The sequence below is a fragment of the Pieris napi genome, chromosome 20 (genome assembly GCF_905475465.1).
Source record: "Pieris napi chromosome 20, ilPieNapi1.2, whole genome shotgun sequence".
Taxonomy (NCBI): Eukaryota; Metazoa; Arthropoda; class Insecta; order Lepidoptera; family Pieridae; genus Pieris; species Pieris napi.
Window position 1 is genome coordinate 1,468,984 of NC_062253.1, and position 26,769 is coordinate 1,495,752.

Consider the following 26,769-nt stretch of genomic DNA (forward strand, 5'->3'; position numbering starts at 1 on the left):
CAATCAATATTAATTTCTATATGTATGCAGCTTTCTTCCTATGTGCGCATTTAACATTCACTCGAACAGTGAAGGCAAACATAGTGAGAAACCAATACCCAAAAAGTCGACATGTGTCAGGCACAGGAAACTGATCACCTACTTGCTAATTGACAAATGATCATGAAACAAATACAGAAATCTGAGGCCCAAACGTAATTATTTAGGTTGTAGCGCCACAGATTTTTTCTGTCTATGCTTAAATGCATCCAGGTTTTTATTAAGTAAGCTGCTATATAATTATTAATTATGACGAATTCAACAGATGCGCCAGAGTTGGTGGTGCTTACTACGGTGAAGTTGGTTCCACTACGCTTCGAACTGGAGTATTTAGTTCAATGCACGGCAACTTGGTCGTACACCAGCGACCTGGTTTGGCACATCACAAAAGTTGTTTTTATATATACGTAAGTATTTCAATTTATTTAAAAATTTTACAATTTTTAATAACGTGTAACGTGTACACTATCGTCCGTAAACCGACTTTACAGTCAATCATTTTGTATTAAATACATAATATACATGTGTATTGAAAACCAATATCAAAATCAGGGTGCAGGGACAGACTGGTCATAATATATTTTAAAAAAATGTGTGTGTGTGTCAGCTACGACGCACGATTGGAGTTTACTCCTTACGAACGATAAAATGGCGATAATGTTTTGTGGCTGTCGACCATATTTTCATACTAAAGGTGGTAAGAATATATGTTTTTATAATATAAATGTTTGTAGTAGTAATAAAACGCACCTACATCATCTATGCCCAAATAGGATTTTCTTTCTGTGACCAAAGTTACCTTTATAGTAAGAGAAGAATAAGAATGAACAATCTTTTTAGTTTTAATTTCACTGACCATTACTATTGACAAAACTCTATGGCACGCTAGACAATCTACTTTTATTTTTTACACCTGTCAACACTGACAATGTTGTAACGTGGCTGTCAAAACGTGAATTCAAAATAGAAAAGTCTACATAACGCCTCAACTTTTCGTATTACACATAACGCCTCAACTTTTCGTGTTACACTTGATTTTACTCCTCATAAAATTTCCGTACCGGGACTTATAACTCAAATCGTTTCTTAAGGAGTAAACTCCAAAAATCACATATTACCAGTACGACTAGAAATTTTAAATTTTATTTTACTTTCATGTTACCGTGTAACGTTTCTGTAAACGTCAAAAATTCATACATCTTTAAAAAAATCATAAATATTCTACCATCTACTAAAATTACCTCCAAGTAAATCCGACTATGATGGAAATAAGTACCAAAATATGATATCAATGGCAAGTGACGTCCTTGAGCCTAGAAATTACAAGGCGCGTCGTGCAGCCTCGTTGTGGGTTTCGGCGGCGGTTTAGATGGGCTGCAGGATCAGCTTTCCTTCACCAAACCCAGTATGACTTTCTTCGACCTGTAACTTGTTCTGCTATATTTGTATGATGAGCCCTAACTTTGCGTAACCAGCCTTGTGATTCTGTAACTCACTTTTCGAACTCACACAACGGTTTTTGCAGCGGCGGTCGCGCTCAAATCAGTCGTGAAGCAGTCATTTTATGATTTGGCATTCTGATAAGGAGGGAGCTTGTAGTTTATTATTTATCAGAATGCCAAATCATAAAATGACTGCTTCACGACTGATTTGAGCGCGACCGCCGCTGCGAAAACCGTTGTGTGAGTTCGAAAAGTGAGTTACAGAATCGCAAGGCTGAACCAATTTTCATAGTTTTGAATTAGTGTTTAGTTTAATATGTCGTTGCGCCAGCGGAGAAAATTAATTGTATGGAGGAAACGAGAAACGGATTATGTTCTAAAATGTATTTATTCTAGCGAAATCCATTATACAATTCAAACTCAAGTTGTAAGTGCTTTATAACTTAGAGGTGGTAAGGGAAACTTTACCGAGAGCGGAAACGAAAATGTTTACCGTAAGTTTTGCTTACTAGAACATCGAGTAATATGATAGTCCGGACGTTACTGACAGAAGCGACAGAAGGGTACTTAGGATTACGTCCATTTTGAGACTTTGGACAACTCAGGGTTCTTATTTCATTTAATAATTTTAACTTAAGGTAACAAAAATCACTACGGTTAGTATCATTAATATAAATAATTTCATTTCAAATATAAAAGAGGATTTGAATATATCAAAATTAAATGCGTGTAATGTAAAGTAATGATATCATTTTGTATATTTAAAATAATAATTTGTATTCCCGAAACAAGTTACCTGAGATTTATGTCATTGCAGTGACTATATTATAATTTTAAGTTTAAATTTGAACATAAAATTTTATTTTAAATTTAAAACATTCTTCGCTCAACAAATAAGTGTTGCAATACAGCGAGGAAATGACAGCATTAAAGTTTCACTGCCACAGGGACGAAACTTTTAAATGCTCTAGATTTATATTTATCACTTCTTAAATATTATTACTATGTAGGTTAAGAATAAAAAATACTGTATATTTGTGTATCAATAATATTTAATAAGTAGCTGCCTTGCGATTCTGTAACTCACTTTTCGAACTCTCACAGCGGTTTTCGCAGCGGCGGTCGCGCTCAAATCAGTCGTAAAGCAGTCATTTTACGATTTGGCATTCATAGTCTAGTCGACAAGTTGAAAATGGAACAAAATAGAGATACTACTCCTAAAATTATGTGCGATAGCTCATTGGATCCGGAATGGCGTCTAGAAAAATGTGCTAAAAGCGTGTATTAGCACATAAAAAATTGCAAAAGTTATAGACCATTAAAGATGAAAAAATAATGGCATTTAGTTTTTTGCCAATATTTAATAAACTATTAATATTTAAGAAATTTCAAATAAAGATTCTGAAAGAGGAGGAAATTTCTAATAAAAAACTCCTGACTCCCAGAACTCTATCTCCATTATTTATAATGTTAATTTAACGCTGAAAATAGGTCTGCGGGTGACATTTTTAGGATTCGCGCGTGGCGTCAAAAGCGACTACGGCACATTAATTAATTTATTTAAGGTATTGAATATTTTTTTTTAAATTTGAAAAAATTATGGTGTGTTCTGAACACTATAAATAATTTATTCCCGTTGAAAATTTTACTTAAAGTTAATTTTTCAACAAGTTAAATAATTGTTAACTAACGAAATTTTCTCGAACGACCGTCTTAATTGTAAGTGAAAAAAAATGTTTAAATAATGGTCGTAAAAATATTTCGCTTCGTAGAGCCTTTCTTACATACATACTTAACAAGATCGTGCCATAAAAGTTAAAAAAATATTTATACTTTGTTTATAACAATTTTTTTACTTAAACAAAAACTTAAAAATCCATGTAATGATGTTAAAAAAAAATTTTTTTTTCTCAATCATCATATAATCGTTTTTTTATTAATACAAGATATTTATTAATTTGCAAAAAAAAAAAATCCCGCCATTTGTTGATAAATTTTTTTTAAACAAATTGATTAAATCAATATTTAAAAAAAAAAATTTAACACAACTTTATTACATTAAAAATTTTATGATTTTTAAAAAAAAAATTTTTCCTTAATAACAATTTTTAATTGTTTATAATCGTTTTTTTTAATTTTCTATTGTTGAAATAATTAGTTAAGAAATTTTTTTTTCCTAAAAATCATAATTGACAGTCTTCTATAAAGTAACAGAAAAAATTTTTTTTTAATCAACAATTCTATTGTTTATTAACTTAACAATTTGTTATAAACAAATATTCAACTTTGGTTTATTTTTTTTCTAAAACTTCTAAAATTAACAAAAACAACCATATATAACAAAGTATAGAAAATTTTTTTTTTAATTTTAAATAAAAGTAATATTCATGATAATCAAAAAATTTACAAAAAATTTTTGTTGATTAAAAAAAAATTTTTTTCTTTTACTTTATAGAAGACTGTCAATTATGATTTTTAGGAAAAAAAAATTTCTTAACTAATTATTTAAACAATAGAAAATTAAAAAAAACGATTATAAATAATTAAAAATTGTTATTAAGGAAAAATTTTTTTTTTAAAAATCATAAAATTTTTAATGTAATAAAGTTGTGTTAAATTTTTTTTTTTAAATATTGATTTAATCAATTTGTTTAAAAAAAATTTATCAACAAATGGCGGGATTTTTTTTTTTTGCAAATTAATAAATATCTTGTATTAATAAAAAAACGATTATATGATGATTGAGAAAAAAAAATTTTTTTTTAACATCATTACATGGATTTTTAAGTTTTTGTTTAAGTAAAAAAATTGTTATAAACAAAGTATAAATATTTTTTTAACTTTTATGGCACGATCTTGTTAAGTATGTATGTAAGAAAGGCTCTACGAAGCGAAATATTTTTACGACCATTATTTAAACATTTTTTTTCACTTACAATTAAGACGGTCGTTCGAGAAAATTTCGTTAGTTAACAATTATTTAACTTGTTGAAAAATTAACTTTAAGTAAAATTTTCAACGGGAATAAATTAATTATAGTGTTCAGAACACACCATAATTTTTTCAAATTTAAAAAAAAATATTCAATACCTTAAATAAATTAATTAATGTGCCGTAGTCGCTTTTGACGCCACGCGCGAATCCTAAAAATGTCACCCGCAGACCTATTTTCAGCGTTAAATTAACATTATAAATAATGGAGATAGAGTTCTGGGAGTCAGGAGTTTTTTATTAGAAATTTCCTCCTCTTTCAGAATCTTTATTTGAAATTTCTTAAATATTAATAGTTTATTAAATATTGGCAAAAAACTAAATGCCATTATTTTTTCATCTTTAATGGTCTATAACTTTTGCAATTTTTTATGTGCTAATACACGCTTTTAGCACATTTTTCTAGACGCCATTCCGGATCCAATGAGCTATCGCACATAATTTTAGGAGTAGTATCTCTATTTTGTTCCATTTTCAACTTGTCGACTAGACTATCAGATAAGGAGGGAGCTTGTAGTCTATTGTTTGTTTAATCCGAGACTCTCACATAGAGTTCGAAAAGTGAGTTACAGAATCGCAAGGCTGGTGCCCGCGACTTGGTCTGCGAAGGATTAAAATAATATTCTACCTAATGATGTAGCGTGACGGACACATTTTATCTACCTACTTTAAATACCAGAAGCGATAAAAGTAGGTATCAATTTTCATTTAGGAATCAATTTATTACTACCAAATGTGTGATGGATCACTATTTTTGTTATAATGGCTTAAACATCAGACATAGATATAAACTGTGGCGGGCTTTTTTGTAGGACCATTTAAGATAAATATCTCCATCATACATTACATATATTGTGTAACTCTAGCGGTTTTGGCAGCGCACGCCAGAATAGCTCGCATATGGTAGATTTTTGCCTACTTACTTGATATTTTGGACAATTCACACAAGAAATTGTAGCCTTATTGTTATTCTGATGTTTAATCTATATTATTGTAAAGTTTCAATAAAATCTATTGAGTAGTTTTGACGTGAAAAAGTAAGAAACATCCATCCACTAACAAACTTTCGCGTTTATAATATTAGTAGGATTTATATTATGGCCTTTTAGTTTTTAATTTTTATTTCCAGCATTCCCCTACTCCTGATGACAGTTGCATATCATCAGATAGTTAGGGTGCTTTGGAGTTCAGATAAAATACCAGGACAAGCTGAAACCATGAAATTAGCTTCTGCTGAACAATGTAAGTAATTTATTTCTTTAACTATACGTACAACAAAGGCACATATCACAAATTATTAATTGTAACTAATTGTTGAGACAAGTTGAGAGTGGCGGAGAGTTTATTGCCATTTCTTCTTTTCCGTTCTACGCCCTTGATTTGAGAACTGGCAGTAAATGTAAAATTAGAAGCATTTAATGTATATTTCTTTTTTGACGTTCATAAGTGTACATTGTGTTACCTATATGAATAAATGATTTTTGACTTTTGACAGTAATAACTTAATGTTATAAACTATAATATTACCAGTGCTTGTATTGGAGATGAATGAAAAAAAACTGGCGTGTTAAGTTCGGTGGCGGTTGTTGGGATGTTCAAATAAATTAAACTATTTGTTTGAAGCTGGGTGTCAATTGACTTTGAGCCTATAACTAATTTAAAATTAGGGGGAGTTGGGTTGTGACGCTAACAAACCACACCCATGGTAAGACTACGTGGGTGACTGATTCCTCTGCACTGAAACAGACTCTGCACAAGGGACTGTCTGTCGCGCCAACGACAAAGAGATGTTTATTGACAGTGGCCCGTAATTGTCCCTATCATTATTTTGAGATTAGTTCTGTTGAGGCTTAGAAGTCACTTTGTCACTAAAACGATATATCGCAGAGCATAACAAACATTATGGAACATGTATTAACCAAGAACGTAGAACTTTGTCACGTTTCAATATAAACTTGGTTTATACTTCAGCGACAAAGTTATTATACACCTTTGTCTTAACTAGTTTCGAATCTACACTCTAGAGAAGTGTAGTTTTGACTTTGGTAAAAGAAAATACATTATAAATCTTTAAGATATTTTTTATCGTTTATTCATACAATTTGAATCTATAATCCAATTCCCACAAAACTGTTTATGATATATACAAATCTATGGTTAGATAGATGTTACTTCTTTTAATTTTGTTTTAAACAAAATTAAAGTAAATTTAAATCGTTTATTAAATTCGTGCAGTTACGCATTCGTGAGTGTGGATATCTGTGTGTCGCTGTATTTGAGAGTGTGGCTGAGATTTGTAATAAGCGAGCACTGTGGGTTAGTTTTTGCCACCTCAAACTAACTATAGAAACATAAGCTTGAAAACAGAATTCCTTAAAATAAATATTCATGATTCAAAATTCATGCTTTCATAAATTTCGTAGACGATCCTTATATTCATTACATTATACTCTTTGATTTAAGTCTCACTCATAGAGGTTAGTAGCTCGTATTATTATTATACGATTATTTATGGAAATGCAACACATGTAACAAATAAGCAAAAACTTTCCTAACTCATAATTTCCCTTGGGATATAGTTTCTCGCATATTATGGTATACGCTCGATTTCCTTACATAATGAGAACTATTCCTTGTATAATTTGTGGTATTAGTACTGTTACATCAGTATACAACATAATATATATGTCGTGGCCCAATAGCACAATTGATTATTTTATGGTTGACATATTGTTGAACAGTATTACATATATCAATAAATATTAACGATCGTCTAAACGTCTTAAAAAAATAATCTATGTATAGAATTAACTGAGAAGAATATACAAATTAATATGAATCTTTAAAACAGCCCATGGGCCAATTTAAATGTGTGCGTTGCCGGCCTTTGAGGGAGGAGTATACTCTTTCTTTAAACAATTTCTTAAACCAACCTAGGAGTTCAGGCACCAACCACCCTTTGGAATTCTTCGCGATTATTATTATTAACAGATTAAACAGTACCGTATAAGTATATCCGGAGTTGGATATATTCGGTAGTGGGATTATCGGTTTTAAAGAAAGCATTGTTAAGTGCCTATCTCATCTATATAATATATATAAAAATGAAACCTGTTTTCCGTTGTCACGACATAACATGAAAACAGCTCGACCGATTTGTCTGATTATTTTTTTATAATATTCCTTGAAGTACGAGGATGGTTCTTGCGGAAAGAAAAATTTAAAAAAATTGAGTGAAAAAGTCTAAAAACAACACTTTTCTATATTCCCATACAAAATATTCGTAATAATATTTAAAGGCAATTTGAACTTTATTACCGTAGCATAAAGTTCAAGTGTTAGTGGAGGGGTTCCGGGAAGGTACATTTTTATTTTTTGGCATAATGTATTTGTTGTCTTATCAACTTTCTTTTTTTTATCTTACTAGCTAGACCGGTGTCCCTAATAGCAGAATAAGTATTTAAAAAAAATTAAGAATCGACTGTTAGGCGGTACGATGTTCGCCAGGCCAGCTACTACCTAATAATAACGTTGTTTGCGGTTTTATTCTGCTTAATAAAAACTGGTAATAACAATAATACATATATTTATTGTATTTTTTTGTAACAACTAACTCTGGGATAGGCTGCTCGTACATCATATTATAACACAATTATTGTGTTAATTTTCAGCTCAGCTTCGGTCCCGTCGCAAGGCTGCCAAGATGCTGGTGGCTGTGGTTGTCATGTTTGCTGTCTGCTACTTCCCTGTTCATCTATTATCTGTTCTTAGGTGAGTTGTATTATAGAGATACTGTGCGTTTTCCAATTACAGCACTAGAGCGCATTATGCGGCATAATGCTCAACGTTGAATGTTCCAGCTATAGCAACGCTTCGCACAATTGAGCACTCTCAAAACTAATGCTCTCGCGTGCTTCTCGCAATAAGTACCAACACAGTGACAGAAAATTGACCAGTGTTTTTCTTTAAGTTTGCATTTATCGTTATTTCGTTAGTAAATATTATTTATTGTTGAAAAATTTGTTTCGTCGTAGATTTTGAAATTAATTAAAGTTATTTCAAACTGCTAAAAAAAATAAATATAAGTATGGATGAAGGTATAAATAGTTACTTTTTTTATATTCCACATTTAATTCGGATCTGTAAACAAATTTATTTTACAGGATTATACTTTTTAAACATTGCAATGGTTTTGAAAAAGTATATAAGTATTTTTTTTTAGAAATCATTTATAAAAAATTACTCAAAACGTAAATGAGGTAAACTTCTTACATGAAACTAAATATTTTACTGTTAATTTAGCTTGTTAAAACCTTATATTCTTTAAAGGTTTTCTCTTATTTCAGTAAAAAAATGTAAATAATATAATGAAAAATTATTTCATTATACCTATTATTTGATTATTAAAATAAGCGTAAAAAGTTTTCAACCAATTATTACTGTTAACCACATTATTTATACATTCATGAGGTTGCTAACTCTATTCAGAACATTTTTTTTAACACTGAGCGCACTCTGCTGATGCATTTGAAAACTAATTCACGTTCCAATTAAGCTTCAGCATTATGCGGCATTGTGCGGCACTGAGTCGCATTATGCTCTGTAATTGGAAAACGCACACTAGCTGCCCCCGCGAACTTTGTTTCTCCTTATTGTGATTTTACTTAGCCTACCTTTTTAGTACATAACAACATGGCACATTTTGGTATGCTACCCCACAGAATGTTCAGTTTTCCGGAATGAAAACTTTTTGGTTTCTATGTGAAGTTTTCTCTATATAAGACTCGGAGTTCAAGTCACAAGTTTTTACTAACAAATAAAAAATAGGGCTTGATCGTAGAGGGGTGAAGGTTTTTTTTTTTATTTTTAATGCCAGAAAAAAAATTTATCCAAAAATAAATTTTTATGGGTGGACATCCCTTATCACTTAGGGGTTTGAAACTTACTGAATATGCCTAAAAGCCTATTTTTCATAAGAATCGATTGAGACATTTCGGAGGAGTATGGGAATGAACATTGTGACAGGAGAATTTTATATAGGTATAGGTATAGAGGATATTGAATCACTACATATTTCAACAAAGTCCTCAAAGTATGTTCGCGATAAAATTATGGACTGTAAATGATCAAATACACACTAATTTACAGTTTATACTTTCTATCTCATTTACTCCCACGTTAAATCTTATGAATTTATGTGTATGTCTCTTTTACTGTCGCGTTTCAACATTTTATTATTTTAGTTTGTATCTAAATTAAAGATTGATATTAAATTTAAAATTTAAATTAAAAAACAAATAAAGAAAAGTCTAACACTACCTTTAGATAGTGAAAAAACGTCTAATTTACATATAATTAATTTTTTAATCGTAGTTTGTTTCAAAATTAACAATAAACCAAAATTTTTGAAAGTTTCACTTTTACTACGAGCACACATTTTTTTAAAATGTAATATACCCCTTAGCGCTCCAGGTATACATGGGTTTAAATACATCAAAACAATTTTTTGCTGACCGTATCATAGCTTTAACTATAGCCACTGCTCGACTCAGCAAGTCAATTAAGTGATCATGTCAACACGGGTCACTCAAGGCTAATCAATCATTCGGCTGACGTTACATCAAACATTGTCGATCACTCGATAATTTATTCAGACTGTCTTAAGTCAATATTTGAAGCTCACAATACAGCCATGTCGATATTTCACCTGCAAATCAATGTTATACTAGGCTTATAATAGGCTTCACATGTGTTATCGGGTGTAGCATGATGAGATGCCTTACTTAATCAGCGCAAGTCTAAAATTCTTTCGAACGTAAACATCGTGAGGAAACCGACTTGCCTTAGATCCAAAATGTCGACAGGCGTCAGGCACAGGAAGCTGATCAACTACTTGCCTATTAGATTGACAAATGATCATACAGAAATTTGAGGGCCAGATCTAAAAAGTTTGTAGCGCTAATTATGTTTTTTTTATTTTATCTAAAAGAACTTCAAATACAAATTGCGAAATTGTTGTTTGAAACCTTTTTGGAATCCATTTGTTCACTCGACAACAAGTAGCCAATTACATGAAAATGGGAAAATGTTTTTCGTCTATTGAAAAATATTTCCTTTTTTAAATGTACTGATAATTTTAAGCTTCATGTAATTTTATCAAAAAATATATTTTTGTTGCGGCTTGCGGCGGTGAATATTGTATAGCCTTCTAATGAAGTTCTATATATTAACTAGCAGACCGGCCAAGCGTTGCTGTGGCTAAGGTTAGTAAACTATTCAAGGGGACTTTATGGGGGGGATATTATGGGGACCACCATACTTAATTTGGTGCTTATGCCATTAAATTTTAGCTTATGTGAAATGTAGGTACTTTCAACACAGCGCCATCTGCTAGAATTGTGACTATAAAATAATAAACAAATATTTTCCAATAAAATAATATTGCGGGTATAAATTGAGATGTAAGATATCCTATCTTTTAAGTTAGATCAAACTGCACACGACGTGCAAATTTGATTGATCGGTTCGGTAGTTTAGGAGTCCATAGCACAACGTGACACGTAATTTATATATATATCTTATATAGAAATAATTTAATGAACTTCATAATTAAAACCTTTATGCAGTAACTTTTTAGTTTATTTTATAACGTTTTTGATTATGAATATGTTAGCCTAGCAACAGCTTCATTTGAGAAAATTCTTTATTCCAGATTTGTTTCCGTATCGATAGCAGTGTAATCCAATTATTTGTAAACATAATTTACCTGCTCTCTTTAGAAATGGGTATGCATAACTCAAAAATAATTTACTGATTTTAATTGAACTTCTACATTGGAACCTGATTTAATTAAGGACTATTACTAGTTGATATGACTTTCAGTTTTCGAGAAGTTTTGGGTCAGATATACGTTTATGAAATTTACTACTTAGAAGGCTTAACTCGAATAACTTTATAATAATTCAATATTATTATACTCTAACAGTATCACTTACAAAAACTTAAACTGATCTCCTTTTCGTCAGTCAGGCAAGTTAGTTTGTTTTCATCAAAGAGAATAAATAAACCAACAACCCTGAATACTTTCTTTCGTTCAACGGAAATTATAAAAAATAAAATTTGAAGCGACAGGATTCGGTTACAAAGAAAGCTCTACAAATTATAATATACAAATTTCTTGTTTTGTATTTAACATATACAAATAAAGCTTAGGATTTTATTTGGGAAGAAATATAAGCAAAAGTAAAATCTATTGCCGCAAAACTCAAACTGAAATGAAAAAATAACAAGAAACATTAAAGTCCCTACACTGTTATTTAACTAACTATATAAATATGTATGCGAAAATAGGAGAGCCGCAAAGCGACGAGCAACTAGTTATGAAACAAAATGGATACGGACAAAGAAACACTAGAGGGCAGCGTCTTGTTGACTTTGCTCTAGAAAACAAATTAGCTATAATTAACACATTTTTCAAGAAAAATCTAAAAAGAAGGTGGACTTGGCGCTCTCCAAGTGGTCAATATAAAAATGAAATAGATTTTATTCTAACAAATCAACCACACATGTTTCACAATATAGAAACGCTAAGCGTAAGTTACCCTTCAGATCACAGACCACTAAGAGCAGAAATCACTCTCACAAAACCAATAAAAAGCAGAGCCAGGTACTGCAATACTCAATATAGCACACTTAAAACAGAAGAAGAAATTAAAGAATACAGGAACTTGATAAGCAACCAACTGCCAGCTCTACAAGACACGTCTCCAGACTGTACGGCACAAGAATATTACAATAAATTAATCAACATCATTCAACTTAGCCTTCGTAACGCAAGAAAGGTACACCAGCAAAAAGAAAAAACACAAGAGGTTTTGTCAGAACGTACAAAAAATCTAATAAGCAGGAGGCATGACTTGCAGATAAACAGTAATAAAACACGTTCCATGAAAAATGAACTTAAAGCTCTGTATAAGCTAACCAGCAAGTATATAAAAAGAGATTACAAAAATCACAGAAAAAATACCATCAAAAAATATTTAGAACTAAAAGGAAGCTTAAAAAAAGGTTACAAAGAACTAAGGACATATAAAACTTGGATCGAAGGCTTAACAGATACAAAAAAAACTAAACACTCCAGGAAAGACATCGTAAACGTTGCAACAAACTTTTACAAAAAACTGTACTCCGCTGAAATTAAAGCCAATTCTGAAACCTCTAGTACTAAGACCTATCTACAGGCAAACCCTAAACAAAATATCGCTCCAATAGAGTGTAAAGAAGTTGTAGACACGATAACGAAACTAAAACCAGACAAAAGCCCTGGAAGCGACGGTATAACCAACGATGCCATAAAGACAGCACATAATTTACTAACTGAGCCACTGACCAAACTGTTTAATATAATAATGGATTCTCTCGAAACACCGTCTGAATGGTCAAATTCTAACATAATTTTGCTATATAAAAAGGGAGATCCTAACGACATTGGCAATTACAGACCCATAAGCCTATTACCAACTGTGTATAAAATCTTTTCTACAATACTAAACCAGAGAATTAGTCAATCGATAGAAATAAAACAACCGGTTGAACAGGCTGGCTTCAGAAAGGATTTTAGTACCGTCGACCACATCCATACACTAGAGTTAATAATAGAGAAATACCAGGAGTTTCAAAGACCTTTATACACAGCATTCATAGATTACCAAAAAGCTTTCGACACAGTCTCGCACCACAGTATATGGAAATCTCTGGAAGCTAAAAATGTAGAAAAGTCATATATAGATGTTATAAAAAAGATATACGAAAAGTGCACAAGTAAAGTCAAATTAGAAACTACTGGACCCATATTCCCTGTTAAAAGAGGTGTTCGTCAAGGCGATCCGCTCTCTCCGAGGATATTTATTGCTATACTAGAGACTGCACTGAGCGAACTAGATTGGAGTAAAAAAGGTTTATATATAAAGGGCAAATATCTGAGTCACCTTCGCTTTGCAGACGACTTAGTGCTGTTCTCCGAATCCAGTTCTCAACTTCAAAGCATGATCGAAGACCTTTGTAACACTAGCAGGCAGGTGGGCCTCGAAATAAACATTTCCAAAACAAAACTCATGTCAAATGGCACTAAGAAAGACATAATCCTAGACGGCAACACACTAGAATACGTCGAGCAATACGCCTACCTAGGAAAACAAGTCGGTTTCAGCCAAAGTAGCAATGAACTAGAAGTACAAAGGAGAATTAAAAATACATGGAATAAATATTGGAGTTACAGAGAGTTATTTAAAAACGATATGCCTATAAATCTTAAAAAGAAAGTCATGGACTCATGTCTGATCCCGTGTTTAACCTACGCGTGCCAAACGTGGAAGTTTACAAATAAAATAAAAACAAAAATCATTACGTGCCAAAGGGGAATGGAGCGCAGCATGCTGAACATAAGCAAAATACAAAAAATTAGACACGCTGACATAAGATCCAAAACAAAAACAATAGATGCATTAAACCACGCACTAAAACTAAAATGGAAGTGGGCTGGGCATGTTGCGAGGCTCAAAGACGGCAGATGGACACAAAAAATTACGACCTGGAAAGGACCTAAAGGAAAACGCTGCAGAGGGCGACCTTTCGCACGCTGGGAAGAAGATATTAAAAAAATAGCTGGCCCCAAATGGCAGCACATAGCGCAAAATAGAGAAAACTGGCAAAAGCTGGAAGAGGCCTTCACCTGAAGAGGGGTTCCCATACAATAATTAGAATATCAAAAACTGTAAATAATAATACTTAGCATGATAGAGATATAGTCATAATATTTATTCATTTACTAATAGATTTTGTTAAGTTTTGCAAAGGTTTAGAAAACCACATAAAGAAATGTACCTTATTAATTGGGAAATAAAAGGCTTTTTATTTTATTTTTATTTATTTATAAATATGTATATATTTTATTGATAGGATTTGATTTGATTGTTCAATATAACAACGAAATATATAAAAGCGTTACAGCGATTATAGCGGTCGTACGAATTGTTTATAGCCTCAAAATAGGCTTTAGTTTCGGCGATTACCTCTTCATCAGCCCAAAATTTCTGTCCAGCGAGCATTCTGTAGAGGTCTGCGAACCGGAAAAAGATGGTGGCCAAATCTGGAGATTGCGGTGAATGCGAAGCCAAATTTATGGAATTTTGCCACCGTCTTCTTTTTGCTATTGATTTGTGAAACGGTGCATTATCTTGATGAAACAGCACTTTCTTCTTCTGACTGTGTTATATGTATTTACTGACCACATTGGTTTATTTTCAGATACCTACCAGATATAAAGCAAAACGATGTACTTACGTGCTTGGCGCTTCTCTCACATGTTCTGTGCTATGCAAACTCCGCTATCAATCCGTTGATATATAATTTTATGAGTGGTAAGTTATTTAAAACTCTAGTTGTGATATATGTACACAGTTGAAAAAAATCATAATTTAGAAAACCATATGTTATGAAATTAACTTTTAAGTTTGTTATGCTAACCCTGACAGGTATTTTTTTTAAAGGGTTTCCAAATCTTACACATTGAAGTGCATTGTTATATTGAATAATAAAAATATGTTTATAATTTATTATTATATAAATCAACGTGTGTTTAGTTCTTGATCATTATTTTGTTGCGGAGTTATTTTTATATTTGTATAAATATTCAGTGAAATCAAATGAAGCGCATTATTTCTAAATGTTATTCCTTCGAATTAGGTATTCTTTAAAAGAATACCTAATAAATAAATAATAATATAAGAATACCTAATAATAGGAATAATAAGCATTATTGATGAAAGTATTTTTTTATAATAAATATAATTACAATGAAAAAGTTTATAGCGAGACAAGACTGGCTCCTCGACCTGAATAGCCGAGATTTTCAATTTACAAAATGTTTAAGTCAATATGAAAATGAATGCTGCTAAATTTATATTTATTCCCAATTACCTAAATCAAGGGTATTGAACAAATAAATAAAATTGGCAAGAACTTTCCGTTCATATTTTATATAAAATATGTATAATCCTAATACAATACTTGGCGATTAAAAAGAGTGGCGGAAAGTTTCTTGCCAGTTCTTCTTGCCCGCTCTACGCCCTTGACTTGCGAACTGGTAGTAAATGTAAATTTACAATTAATTTAACTTCTTTCTGACAATTCATAAGTGTACTTGTTTACCTATATGAGTAAAGATATTTTGAGTTTGAGTTTACAGTATTTACAATATTTTTAACTAACAAAGTAATAATATTAATAATAAAAGGGGTATACTTATGTACGCGCGTAAGAAGTTATACTTCTTTGGCATTATTTTAAATAGTTTTTGATTGCATGCAAATAATTAATTACAATTATATAATCAAAGACTGGAAAAGGAGTCACTATAGTCAATAAAGTTCAGTTTACATTTGAAAAATTAAATAAATAAATAAATATTTATTATTATTCTCTTACATTAAGTGTAACATAAATTCTATTTTTATTCGAATGTTGTTTTTAATTATGTCCAATGCCGTAGCATCTTCCGTGGACAACGCAAAATTTCACTCTCATCAATTTTTCATAACGCGCCTAAAGAAGTATAACTTCGAAAATAAAACCAATTTAAAAAGTTTGGTCCTTGTGGCAGTTTACTTTTGATGCTGGCATATCTTGCTGTATTGCAAAAATAATAATAATTTTGATTTTGTAAATAATATATTAGAATAACACATAAAATTAAATTAATCAAAGGCGCTACAACATATTTAAACTCATAATATGTTTATTCACATAGGTAATGTACACTTATGTATCGTCAGAATGAAGTTAAATTTATTGTAAATCTACATTTACTACCAGTTTGCAAGTCAAGGCCGTAGAGCGGGTAAAAAGAACTGGCAAGAAACTTTTCCCCACTATTTTTAATCGCCAAGTATTGTCATACAAATTGTTTGAACTGGAGCAAATCAATCCCAATGATTCGGATCATTTAAATGTTCGTTACTTACGAGGGCTTTAAATCTACGAATGTTTAGTGATAATTCAGTAATTTCATGTCTCTGCCTCAGATTTTGTAACTGTTTCATGATCATTTGTCAATTCAATAGGCAAGTAGGTGACCCTCCTGTGCCTGGCACAAGCGTACAATGAGCGTAACGGGACAATGAATCATGCTTTTTCGTGCGTGCAGCCGGCGTTCATGGATTTATTAGACGTTGTCACGTCAAAAAATACGACGGTTTTATTTTAAATCTTAATATATATAAATTACGTGTCATCTTGTTTATCCGCTATGGACTCCTAAACTACCAAATCGATTTCAATCAAATATGCACACCGTGTGCAGTTTGATCTAACATAAAAGATAGGATAGCTTACATCTCAATTTATACCCGCAATATTATTTTATTGCAAAATATTTGTTTATTATTTGATAGTCACAATACTAACAGATGGCGCTGTGTTGAAAGTACCAACGTTTCACATACGCTACAATTTAATGGCATTACCACCAAAAAAGCAAGGTGGTCCCCATGACTGGTGTTCTACCGTTTCCCTTTAATAGGTTACTACTATGTAATATAACTAAAACCTTAGCCACAGCAACGCTTGGCCGGTCTGCTAGTAATTATATAAACTGATATTGGTTTCAGGTAAATACAGACGGGCATTCAAACGTGCATTTTGTTGTTCGACCGTTCCCAGCTTCGAGACCCAAACAACATCCTCGCGACTTACATCCAAACGTCAGGAAAGATGTCCCCACATCTATCAACGGCATAGAATGTGCGTATGTTACGGCAGAGAGTCGTATAGAAATAATTATATGTATTAGCTATGTGTGATACATGAAAAACTTTTTATTTTAAGATTCCATATTCGTATTAATACATATTTTTCGTCTCTTTCTGGCAAATTGTGTTTTCGCTGTGTTGAGACAGATGAGTAATTAAAACTTACAACTTATTTTCTAAGAAAAGGGGTTAGTTCCTATAATGATTTTAAATTAAAAAAAATATTAATAAATATTTACGAAGTTTTTGCAGGTTTTCTGTGACTGCAAACTTTATGTCTAAGCAATTCTAGTCGCGGAACTTTGATTAGACTAGGAGTATTCTGGAGCATCTAGTTACAGTGTGACCAATGACCATTGAAATATTGTTTGTTGGATGAATAATTACCGTATTTTGTTCATTTAAACTTCTTGTATCTCGAAAAAAACATTAGAGTGCGGCGTAATTGTCCCTTAGGGTAAGATTCATCTGAGAAATATGTCAAACAAATGATAATCAATTATATATAAATCTGAGACCCAGAACTAAATAGGTTGTAGCGCCACTGATTTATGTCATTTTAGATTATTAAGTGCTTCCTTTCTGTGGTCTATAATTTCAAAATCAGGTACTAAATCCATCTATTGAGATTAACGAATCTAGTCTAAGTACTTTGTATATATTGATGTATTTTAATAAAGATATTTCTAGAAATGTTATTTTTTATTCATATGCCTTTTCACTGTTCCATGTTCCGATGTGAAATTTATGAATGAAAGTTTTTATTAATTATGACTAATTAAAAACGAACGACTCAGTATTTTTGTAAATAACTTGGTCAGTTGATATAAATAGTTGTTATATATAGCATATTTATAGTTATGCTATATATATAATACTTTCTGATCGTATCGACATGAAACTACCACCATTCGATGCGAAATTTTTCCTAGATGGTTTATGGCTATTTATTTATTAAATTCCAACGTTCCTTCATTTGTTTATTGCTGTTTTACTTTTATGAAAATTTATACATTCGGAGGCACGGCCGTACTATTCTTTTCTCGAACCAGTTCAGGCTATTTTCACCTATATCTTCATTGTGGATAAAATTAGAAGTCAATGTATTTATTTAAAACATAAAATATTTGTAATATTAATATGGTCAGTATAAGATGTTGTTAGGTAAGCTAATTACGTAAAACAGAATGTCTCTTAAGTAGGAATTGAATAAACCGACTTGGTATTACCTACATGGATCTCACTTTTTTTTCACAATCTTTATATATATAATTCTTCTGTGAGTGTGTATGTCACTGAACTTCTCTCAAACGACTGGACCGATTTTGATGAAATTTTTGTGTGTGTTCAAGGGGATCTGGGAATGGTTTAGATTCACAAATCAGCCCGGCAGGTGGCGCTGCAGTCGGTACTTTCATACTTTAATATCCTAATAGCTTGAAATATCATGCAGGACAACGTCTGTGGGGTCCACTAGTATATATATATATTATTAAAACGACAAAACATAATAACAAATTTTGAAATAATCGATAATTTCAGTTTGTGACAGCTCGAATGTATCGATTTTTCTTATAATTTTCGATCTAAAGGTGGGTACAGACTGGTGAAACGTAACATGCAATGTGTCATGCAATGAAAGAATTTAGCGTACACATTGCTGCAATGTATCATGAAAGGTAACACACTTTGTAACAATTTCTCATAGTTTGGACGTCTTGTGCGCGCGAAATGTGCATTTCACGCGCACGCTACGAGCATTACAAGCCGCGCGCGGAGCGATCCGTGATTTGTCGGTTTTTCGAACGAACACAAAGGGGCGCGCAGTGTGCGCGGTGCGCCAACGTGGACGGTCGTTTTGAAATCAACACGTGCACGCAACGAACATGGAGGACGACACTGCGTGGAGTAAGGAAAAGGCATTTTGCTTGATAGATGCGTACAGAGTTCGTGAAATTTTGTGGAACCCGCAAAATGAAAACTATTTTAAGAAAAATATTAAGGTCTTCGGCGTGTTTTCATGAGTTGATGTATTATTAATAATGAAGTACTGATAATCGTCATAGCAAGAACGTGGTTTTTTGACTCCATGCTTCGTGTGATCTACCGGTTTAAAAACGTGTATCGAAGGGCCGTGTTCGCGGCAGAATGGCGGATCAAGACGAACGCGGGAGGTTCGTAGTGAATGCGCGTTAAGAGCGCGCTATGCGTCCACGCTTGCAGCGAACATGCAATGAAAGGCAGAATAATACATTTCATGTTACGTTTCACCAGTCTGTACCCACCATAACGATCCAGGTTTCTGCATCAGTTTCGCGTTTCCTTATCCATAGGAAAATGTATCGTTACTTTTCTGCCTAGAGTTGAGTCATAAAGATCACATATACATTATTTTTACCTGATAATTAAATAAGTATGGCTCGGCTGCCTTTTGTTGTTTAAAACTAATAAAAAGTTTGTTCGTTTATACTTTTGTAAAGTGCCATCTAGGAGTTGTTTTGGACACTACCATAGTGATGTTCTCTAACAATATTTATATTCTGGTGGAGGTTCATACGTAAATTGAAAGATATCGCTTTTACCAATGTTTGTATAACTAGAACGAAACAATAATAATTTACCTTGATAAATAGGGGTTGTTTTAGAAACTACCATACGATGTGAGTTATTCTGATAAGAAAATTATACTAGAGGAAGTTTACAAATTTATAGATGGCGCTTTTAACAATGTTTATATGACTAGAAAAAAATGGAATAAATACTATGTTGGTGTAGTACATTCAGCGTGCGACTCTCATCCCTAAGGTCGAAAGTTCGATCCCCGGAAGTCTGTCACTATGGTGAAGAAAAACATCGTGAGATTTTATAAGTATTTCATAGATCCAGACATAATAAGTTATATTTTGTTGTTTTTGATAAATACAGTTATAATTGGAGATAATTAAAACAAACAGTATCGTAACACACATAGAGACTCTTTCGAATAGGCTGAGCTCTGCACTCAAGGTCTCTGGTCATTAAATTCTTGAAGCCTTGTTGTATGTACAAATAAAAATAAGCGATTTTAAAACAAATGGTGACTTTCACCAGTATAATATACGAAACAGAACTAATCTAAGCGTACGACCAGGAAATTGTATTCGTTTTTACAACAAACTCCCAAATTTCAGAAAAAAAAATCGAAAATTGAGAATTTTCACTGAATAAATTCAAAACTCTCGTTAAACGTTAATTAATCAATAAAGCTTTTTATAAATTTGACGACTATTTAAATGATCCTCATCCTTGGGATTGATTTGCTGCAGTTCAAACAATTTGTGTGACTCAAAACTTGGCGATTAAAAAGAGTGGCGGAGAGTTTCTTGCCAGTTCTTGCTCGCTCTACGCTCTTGATTTTCGAACTGGTAGTAAATGTAAATTTAGAATCAATTTAACATCTTTTCTGTTGACGTTCAAGTGTACTTGTTTGAGTTTGAAATGATAACCAAATGTACGTAAATTAATTCATAATGTTCCCAAATAGTTCCCTTACTAATCCATATTGTATTGTATATCTAAGACACCACCTCTTGCATATTAAACGTATTAAAACGTCTCTAGCACGCTATAAAAATAAATGTTGCCAGTTCGACAATATTTTCCCAAACTAATGGGTTAAAACGTCTGCGCTTAAGCAAATCGTCTCCTAGCAATAATGCTAAACGGTGAACAGTGAAGTGGAAAGTTTTAAAAAGGATTTAATATTGTGGTTTTAAAGAAGAAAAGATATCGGTGCATTTCTTTAAATATTTTATTTTTGTTAAGCGTATTCGTGGTTAGTTAAATAATATATGTATATTATATAATAATGTAATACTAATCTAATTATAGTAAAAGGTACACACTGTAATATATATAATATATAATGTAGTATACAAGAAAAAATATTCCAAGAGGGGGAGCCATTTCTGTATAATATGTATTTTCATTGGCATGTTGTCCGTTATGGACTCCTAAACTACTTAACCGATTTTAATCAAATTTGCACACCGTGTGCATTTTGATCTTACTTAAAAGATAGGATAGCTTACATATATATATATATATATATATATATATAATTATACTGTACGTGTCTATGTCACTGAACTCCTCTTAAATGGCTGGACCGATTTGAATGATTAGTTTGTATGCGTTTGGATGGAGCCCTGGTTGGTATAGATTCACAAATCAGCCCGGCAGATGGCGCTGCAGTCGGTACTCTCATACTTTGTTTCATATCCTAATCGCTTAAAATATCATGCAGGACAACGTCTGTCGGGTCCGCTAGTTAGAATATATATGTCGTAGCGTACTAGCTTAATAAAACGGTAAATTAACAGCCTAGTCTCTTAACTAAACAGCGCCGTTTAACAGCGACTTCAACCTATGACAAAAGGAAACAAGAAAGACAAATAAAAAGATGGGAAGATGGTATAAGAACAGCAGCTGGCTCTATGTGGCAACGCTCTTATAAGGACAAGCTGTAAAACAGAAATTAACCGGCTCATAGTTATAATATATTCACATATTATTTACTAGGATAAGTATTTTACATAATCTGAAATAAATAAGTTACTTAAAAAAATGGTGCGTGTATTTATGTACGCGCGTAAGAAGTTATACTTATTTGGCATTATTAAAAATAGTTTTTGATTGCATGCAAATAATTAATTACAATAAAATAATCAAAGACTGGAAAAGGAGTCATTATAGTCAATAAAGTTCAGTTTACATTTGAAAAATTAAATAAATAAATATTTATTATTATTCTCTTACATTAAGTGTAACATAAATTCTATTATTATTCGAATGTTGTTTTTAAATTATGTCCAATGCCGTAGCATCTTCCGTGGGCAACTTCATTCTGTTAATTTTGTGTCACGGTGCGCATCGTCAAATTTCACTCTCATCAATTTTTCATAACACGCCTAAAGAATAACTTCAATTAAAAAAAAAAAAATTTAATATACACCTATTATATAACTAAATGAAATTGTCATGATAATCAATGCCGTGCTTCTTGGTTACTTTATGCCCATGGATAGTAGCGTGTATCCACGAGCTAATATTCACATGGGAGACGAGGGTGACGAAGGTGGCGCCATTTTCCATCTGACAGTCCTCGGATCTCCAAGAGGAAATAATGCCCCATAGAATTCCATTTAAGACCATTGGAGCTCCCGTGTCTCTCTGAAATCCAGTAAAAATACCACTTAGTCATCATACCAGTCAGTCTAAACAGAATTCATTTGATCTAGTTTGGATTAATACCATCAAAACATGACTTATAAAAAAAACGGTTGTCTGTAAAGTTGGTTTACTGACGATAGTTGAACGTGACAACGTCATAAGAAAATACTGAAGTAATAGTTGCATTTTTCAAAAGAAAAATTTAATTTTATTTGTTTGATTGATATTTTGTATGGATAAAGAGAGGGTGTAAATGGAAATGACAATAGAATTGATCAAGTTACATTTGTTTGTAAAAAGAAAGAACGGGCCGAACGCGGAGGCCGATTGTGCCTCTTTGTCGCTCGGTTCGCGCTCTCGCTTGCACTTCAAGCCTCAAATGGAACGCCTTAGAGCGAGGTAACACGGCATGCTTCATGTTTTTTCGTGCGTGCAGCCGGCTCCATCGAATTATAAGACGTTGTCACGTCAAAAACCTCTTATCCTAATTTCAATTTGTATGATGTATCAAACTCGAAATATACACGTTCTATAACTAAGCATTATTGGCTAATTTGACCATGGTAAAATGCCACAACTGATAGTTTTTTAGACACTTTGAGCCGCACATCACCACTATGTGGAACCAGCTGTCCATTGAAGTGTTTCCAAACCAAGTCGGCGTCCGAAGTCCTTCAAGAAAAGAGCGTACCAAATGGTAAAACCCCGGCAACGCACTAGCCCTCTGGTAATGTGAGTGGCCATGGGGGAGCTTTCAAGTATTACGTAACGAATTTTGGGGGGGGGGCTCATTTTGTAAAACATTACGATGCGGGGCGGGAATTAAATTACACGTTATTGTTAATATTATTTTCGACTTACACCACATAATAGTAACTGAAGAGTCACTAGGTGGCCACGAAACGTTTTACTATACTTGGGTACCTACTGAAAAACGTTACGGCGAGTTACATGGGGGGGGGGTCAATAATCTCCAAAAATTGCGTTACGTAATACTTGAACGCTCCCTGGGCGGCGATATTACATCAGGTGATTGTTTACTTATTAAAATACATTACCTGACAAGGATCTCCATGGACCGGTGGGTCCAAACACATTACACCTCCCGTATTATTTATTCCCTGGGCTTCCAGGTGATCACCACAATCCTCTGCATCCAAGGGATGGACGTGTGATATTGTCAGTATGCGTTTTTTAAACAACTCCACGGAATCCAGGCTTGTATGATTCTTTGAAACCTAAGGTAATATATAAATAATACTTTACTAGAGTACAATATTTAAATCCATTTAATAATATAATTAATAATTATAATTTCATTCGTATTATGAAAAAGTACTCGAAGTAGTGATCAACCACCTGTGCCTGATGATGGTGATGTTTAGGCCTAAGGCAGTCTGGTTTCCTTTAAATGTTTGCCTTACTATCACTTATTAGGTGCCAATTTTATATACCATGTCAACTTTTTATCACGTCAATCGCTATAACGTAAAATCGAGTTAAATTTGTTTGGTTGAACACAAAACCTTTATAACGCAACAGGCATTCTCTATTACGAAGAAAATTTTTCATATTTAGACATCAACAACATACTTAAGTGTAATTATTTTTATAATCAGCTTACAAAACTAATCTGCCGGTTCCGAAATTTCTAAGAAAGACACCTGAGGTCATAAACAACCTTCTCGCCTTTGTTATTTTTAATTGAATCTACAAGTTTGCCATTATTCTTAAATTTCCTGTAAGGAATTTTGGTCTCAGTTCAATCAATCAATTCAGTCACCTATATATATTAATTTTTGTACTTGGTTAAATTTAGTTTTTTCTCTCGCTATAACGAAATCTCTCCATAACGAAAGAAAATACTTGGTGTCTCGAAATACGTTATAAAGAGTTTACACTGTATGTGAAGCAAAGTCCATTGCTTGTATGCAAACAGGGGTATTCACGTGAACAATGAAATACCATACCTGAAGAGGAGCAGGCCAGGCTGTTACAATAAAATGAGTAGCAGTTATTTGTCGTGGTTTCTTTAACAGCTTGATTGGGTTCAAGTTGGGAGTCAGCCGCAGAGGCGAGGCTAGCTTGATTAACGCTATGTCAAACTGCGGCTTGTTGTCATCGAAGAGTGGATGTATGTGAATGTATTTCACTGGAGAGAGGAATCCTCCTTTTTTATAGTTGATGCTGCCCAAGCGCACGCGGAGAATACGAGAGAGATCTCTGATCCTGAAAAATAATATCTTCTATACGTGACTTGTTTTTTGACTGTCTCAACGATAACGTTATACATATCAAAATACGTGGCAAAGAAAAGGCAAACGAGCCTTAATGAAAATGCAGCCGTATATTTCAGATATATTGTTCAGTTTCTTAATAAGTAAGTTTTTACGATATTATCCTGTACCGTAGGCACAGCAATCAGAGTGGCGCTACAGACTGGCTGAGACACGCCGTAAATTTTTGAGTTTATGCTGCTGGTTAGCATGATGGTTTCCTCACGATGTTGTCTTTCACAAAAATTGATGCAAAGCCGTGATTTGAAAGCACAACAGCCCTGCGATTCTGTAACACACAATCGGCGGTCGCTCTCAAATCAGTCGTGAAGCAGTCATTTTATGATTTGGCATTCTGATAAACAATAAACTACAAGCTCCCACCTTTTCAGAATGCCAAATCATAAAATGACTGCTTCACGACTGATTTGAGAGCGACCGCCGATGCGAAAACCGCTGTGTGAGTTCGAAAAGTGAGTTACAGAATCGCAGGGCAGAATTCAGAGACGCTCGCTCAAGACAGTAGGCGAACTCTTAAGACAGCACATGCCACAAAGAAAATACCAATGCATAACTGTGGATAATCACATGACCTGAAAGTTAATCTCTTACACTGCTTAAAATCACTCTTGTTACTTCTTTAATAAGGTTTCAAAACCTGAGAAATATATTGAAATATAAAAGTAATGTAGTACTGAAATGATCTAATAAAAGTAGTTATTGGCGGAATGAATAGTTGACTCCGGCGGAAGGCTTTTATAAACACGCTCCAAAATAAGTTTAGTTTGTGTGTATCCAGTTCAGATATATTTATGTAACACAAGGCAATCGGGCAGAAGGTTCAGCTGATGTTGATACCATGACACTCACATTGCCAGAAGGCTCGCAAGATCGTTGCCGGACTTTTAAGAATGGTTACGCTCATAATCAAAGGACCCTAAGTCGAATTGGTTTACTTCAGTTTGTAGTTGGTTCCACAAAGTAGTGGTGCGCGGCAAAAACTGCCTTAAGAAACGCTCAGTTGTGGAACGACGGACGTCGAGGTGATACGGATGGTATTTTGTATTGACGACCGATGATGAAACCTGAGATTTAATTATATTAAATTAAATGTTAATATATTTATTGTAGAATGTTTTAACAGCTTTGTGTGGTCCGTTGTTAAACTTAATCCTTGTGTATATATTTGGTTATTTATATTGGAAGTTTGGAAGTACTGGAGTTATTTCCTGAGTTGAATCCTGTACAAAATATAAATATCCATTGCCTGTTAATAATTAAAGGAGATCTTACATATACAATGAATCAGCTCCAGTTATAATCCAACTTTCATGTATTAAAGCACCGGCGCTTATATAGGAGGTCTTCTTCAAAATGGCCGCCATGTATGGAAACAATTCATTACTTGATACCCTTGTATGTTCATCCGTTATTAGTTTTCCAGCAACATGTTGGATAATCACAGTTATAAGTATGTGGAAAATCATTTTGATTACGAAAAGGCTGTAAAAGAATTTTATTCGATATTAGTCAAAAATTTCTTAAAGCATTAAGTGCGCGCATTAGGCTAGCAAAATTAATATTTTCACCCGCTCGTGTCCCTCCGCCCGCTCTAGTGACTTAAGTTCGCATGAATAAGACGATATAATCAACATAGTCGTAGAATAGTGACTGATCTAACAAATAGTAAACTTTACAGGGCAGCCATTTCAAAATAATATAATCATGTTAGTCTTTGTCCTTACTATTTTAATTCATATTCTGTTATTATGAAAATTGGCTTACAAGCAAACAATAGGGTTTGTTTTGACACAAAATAAAAATAATATCATTAAATTACACAGATTTCTAGAAAAGCACATGTTTCTATTAAATCCTTCACTTAACCGACTGATTAATTTGAAATTTAAAACACATGGATTTTTTTTAGGTAGCCGTAATATTTAGTCAATGTAGTATCCAAATATGATAAAAAGTGGATTTTGTATTTTTTTCAAATCCGAC

The 26,769-nt window shown here is 32.9% G+C and overlaps 2 protein-coding genes across 2 annotated transcripts in view; one reads left to right on the forward strand and one right to left on the reverse strand.

The window, feature by feature from the left end:
- Positions 1-17,625, forward strand: part of LOC125059637 (orexin/Hypocretin receptor type 1-like) — a 94,961-nt gene extending 77,336 nt beyond the window's left edge. The window contains exons 4-8 of the mRNA XM_047664145.1: positions 305-446; positions 5,602-5,714; positions 8,144-8,243; positions 14,778-14,890; positions 17,138-17,625. Of these exons, the coding sequence (XP_047520101.1) occupies positions 305-446; positions 5,602-5,714; positions 8,144-8,243; positions 14,778-14,890; positions 17,138-17,319 (650 nt within the window). The 3' untranslated portion in view covers positions 17,320-17,625. The remainder of the gene's footprint in view (positions 1-304; positions 447-5,601; positions 5,715-8,143; positions 8,244-14,777; positions 14,891-17,137) is intronic.
- A 4,568-nt stretch (positions 17,626-22,193) lies between these two features.
- Positions 22,194-26,262, reverse strand: LOC125059896 (trypsin-like). Its single transcript, XM_047664579.1, has 4 exons — positions 26,059-26,262; positions 24,460-24,718; positions 23,548-23,727; positions 22,194-22,489 (listed from the first exon to the last, which is right to left on the reverse strand). The coding sequence occupies exons 1-4, from the start codon at positions 26,250-26,252 to the stop codon at positions 22,283-22,285; spliced, it is 840 nt and encodes a 279-aa protein (XP_047520535.1). The 5' UTR covers positions 26,253-26,262; the 3' UTR covers positions 22,194-22,282.
- Positions 26,263-26,769: the final 507 nt, after the last annotated feature.

Excerpts from the sequence above, each read along its gene's own strand:
- LOC125059896 (XM_047664579.1), bottom strand. The coding sequence starts at position 26,252 with ATGATTTTCCACATACTTATAACTGTGATTATCCAACATGTTGCTGGA. Across the intron at positions 24,719-26,058 it reads GGAGCTGATTCATTGTATAT|GATCAGAGATCTCTCTCGTA; the intron begins GTAAGATCTCCT and ends ATTATTTTTCAG. Across the intron at positions 22,490-23,547 it reads TCCATGGAGATCCTTGTCAG|AGAGACACGGGAGCTCCAAT; the intron begins GTAATGTATTTT and ends ACTGGATTTCAG.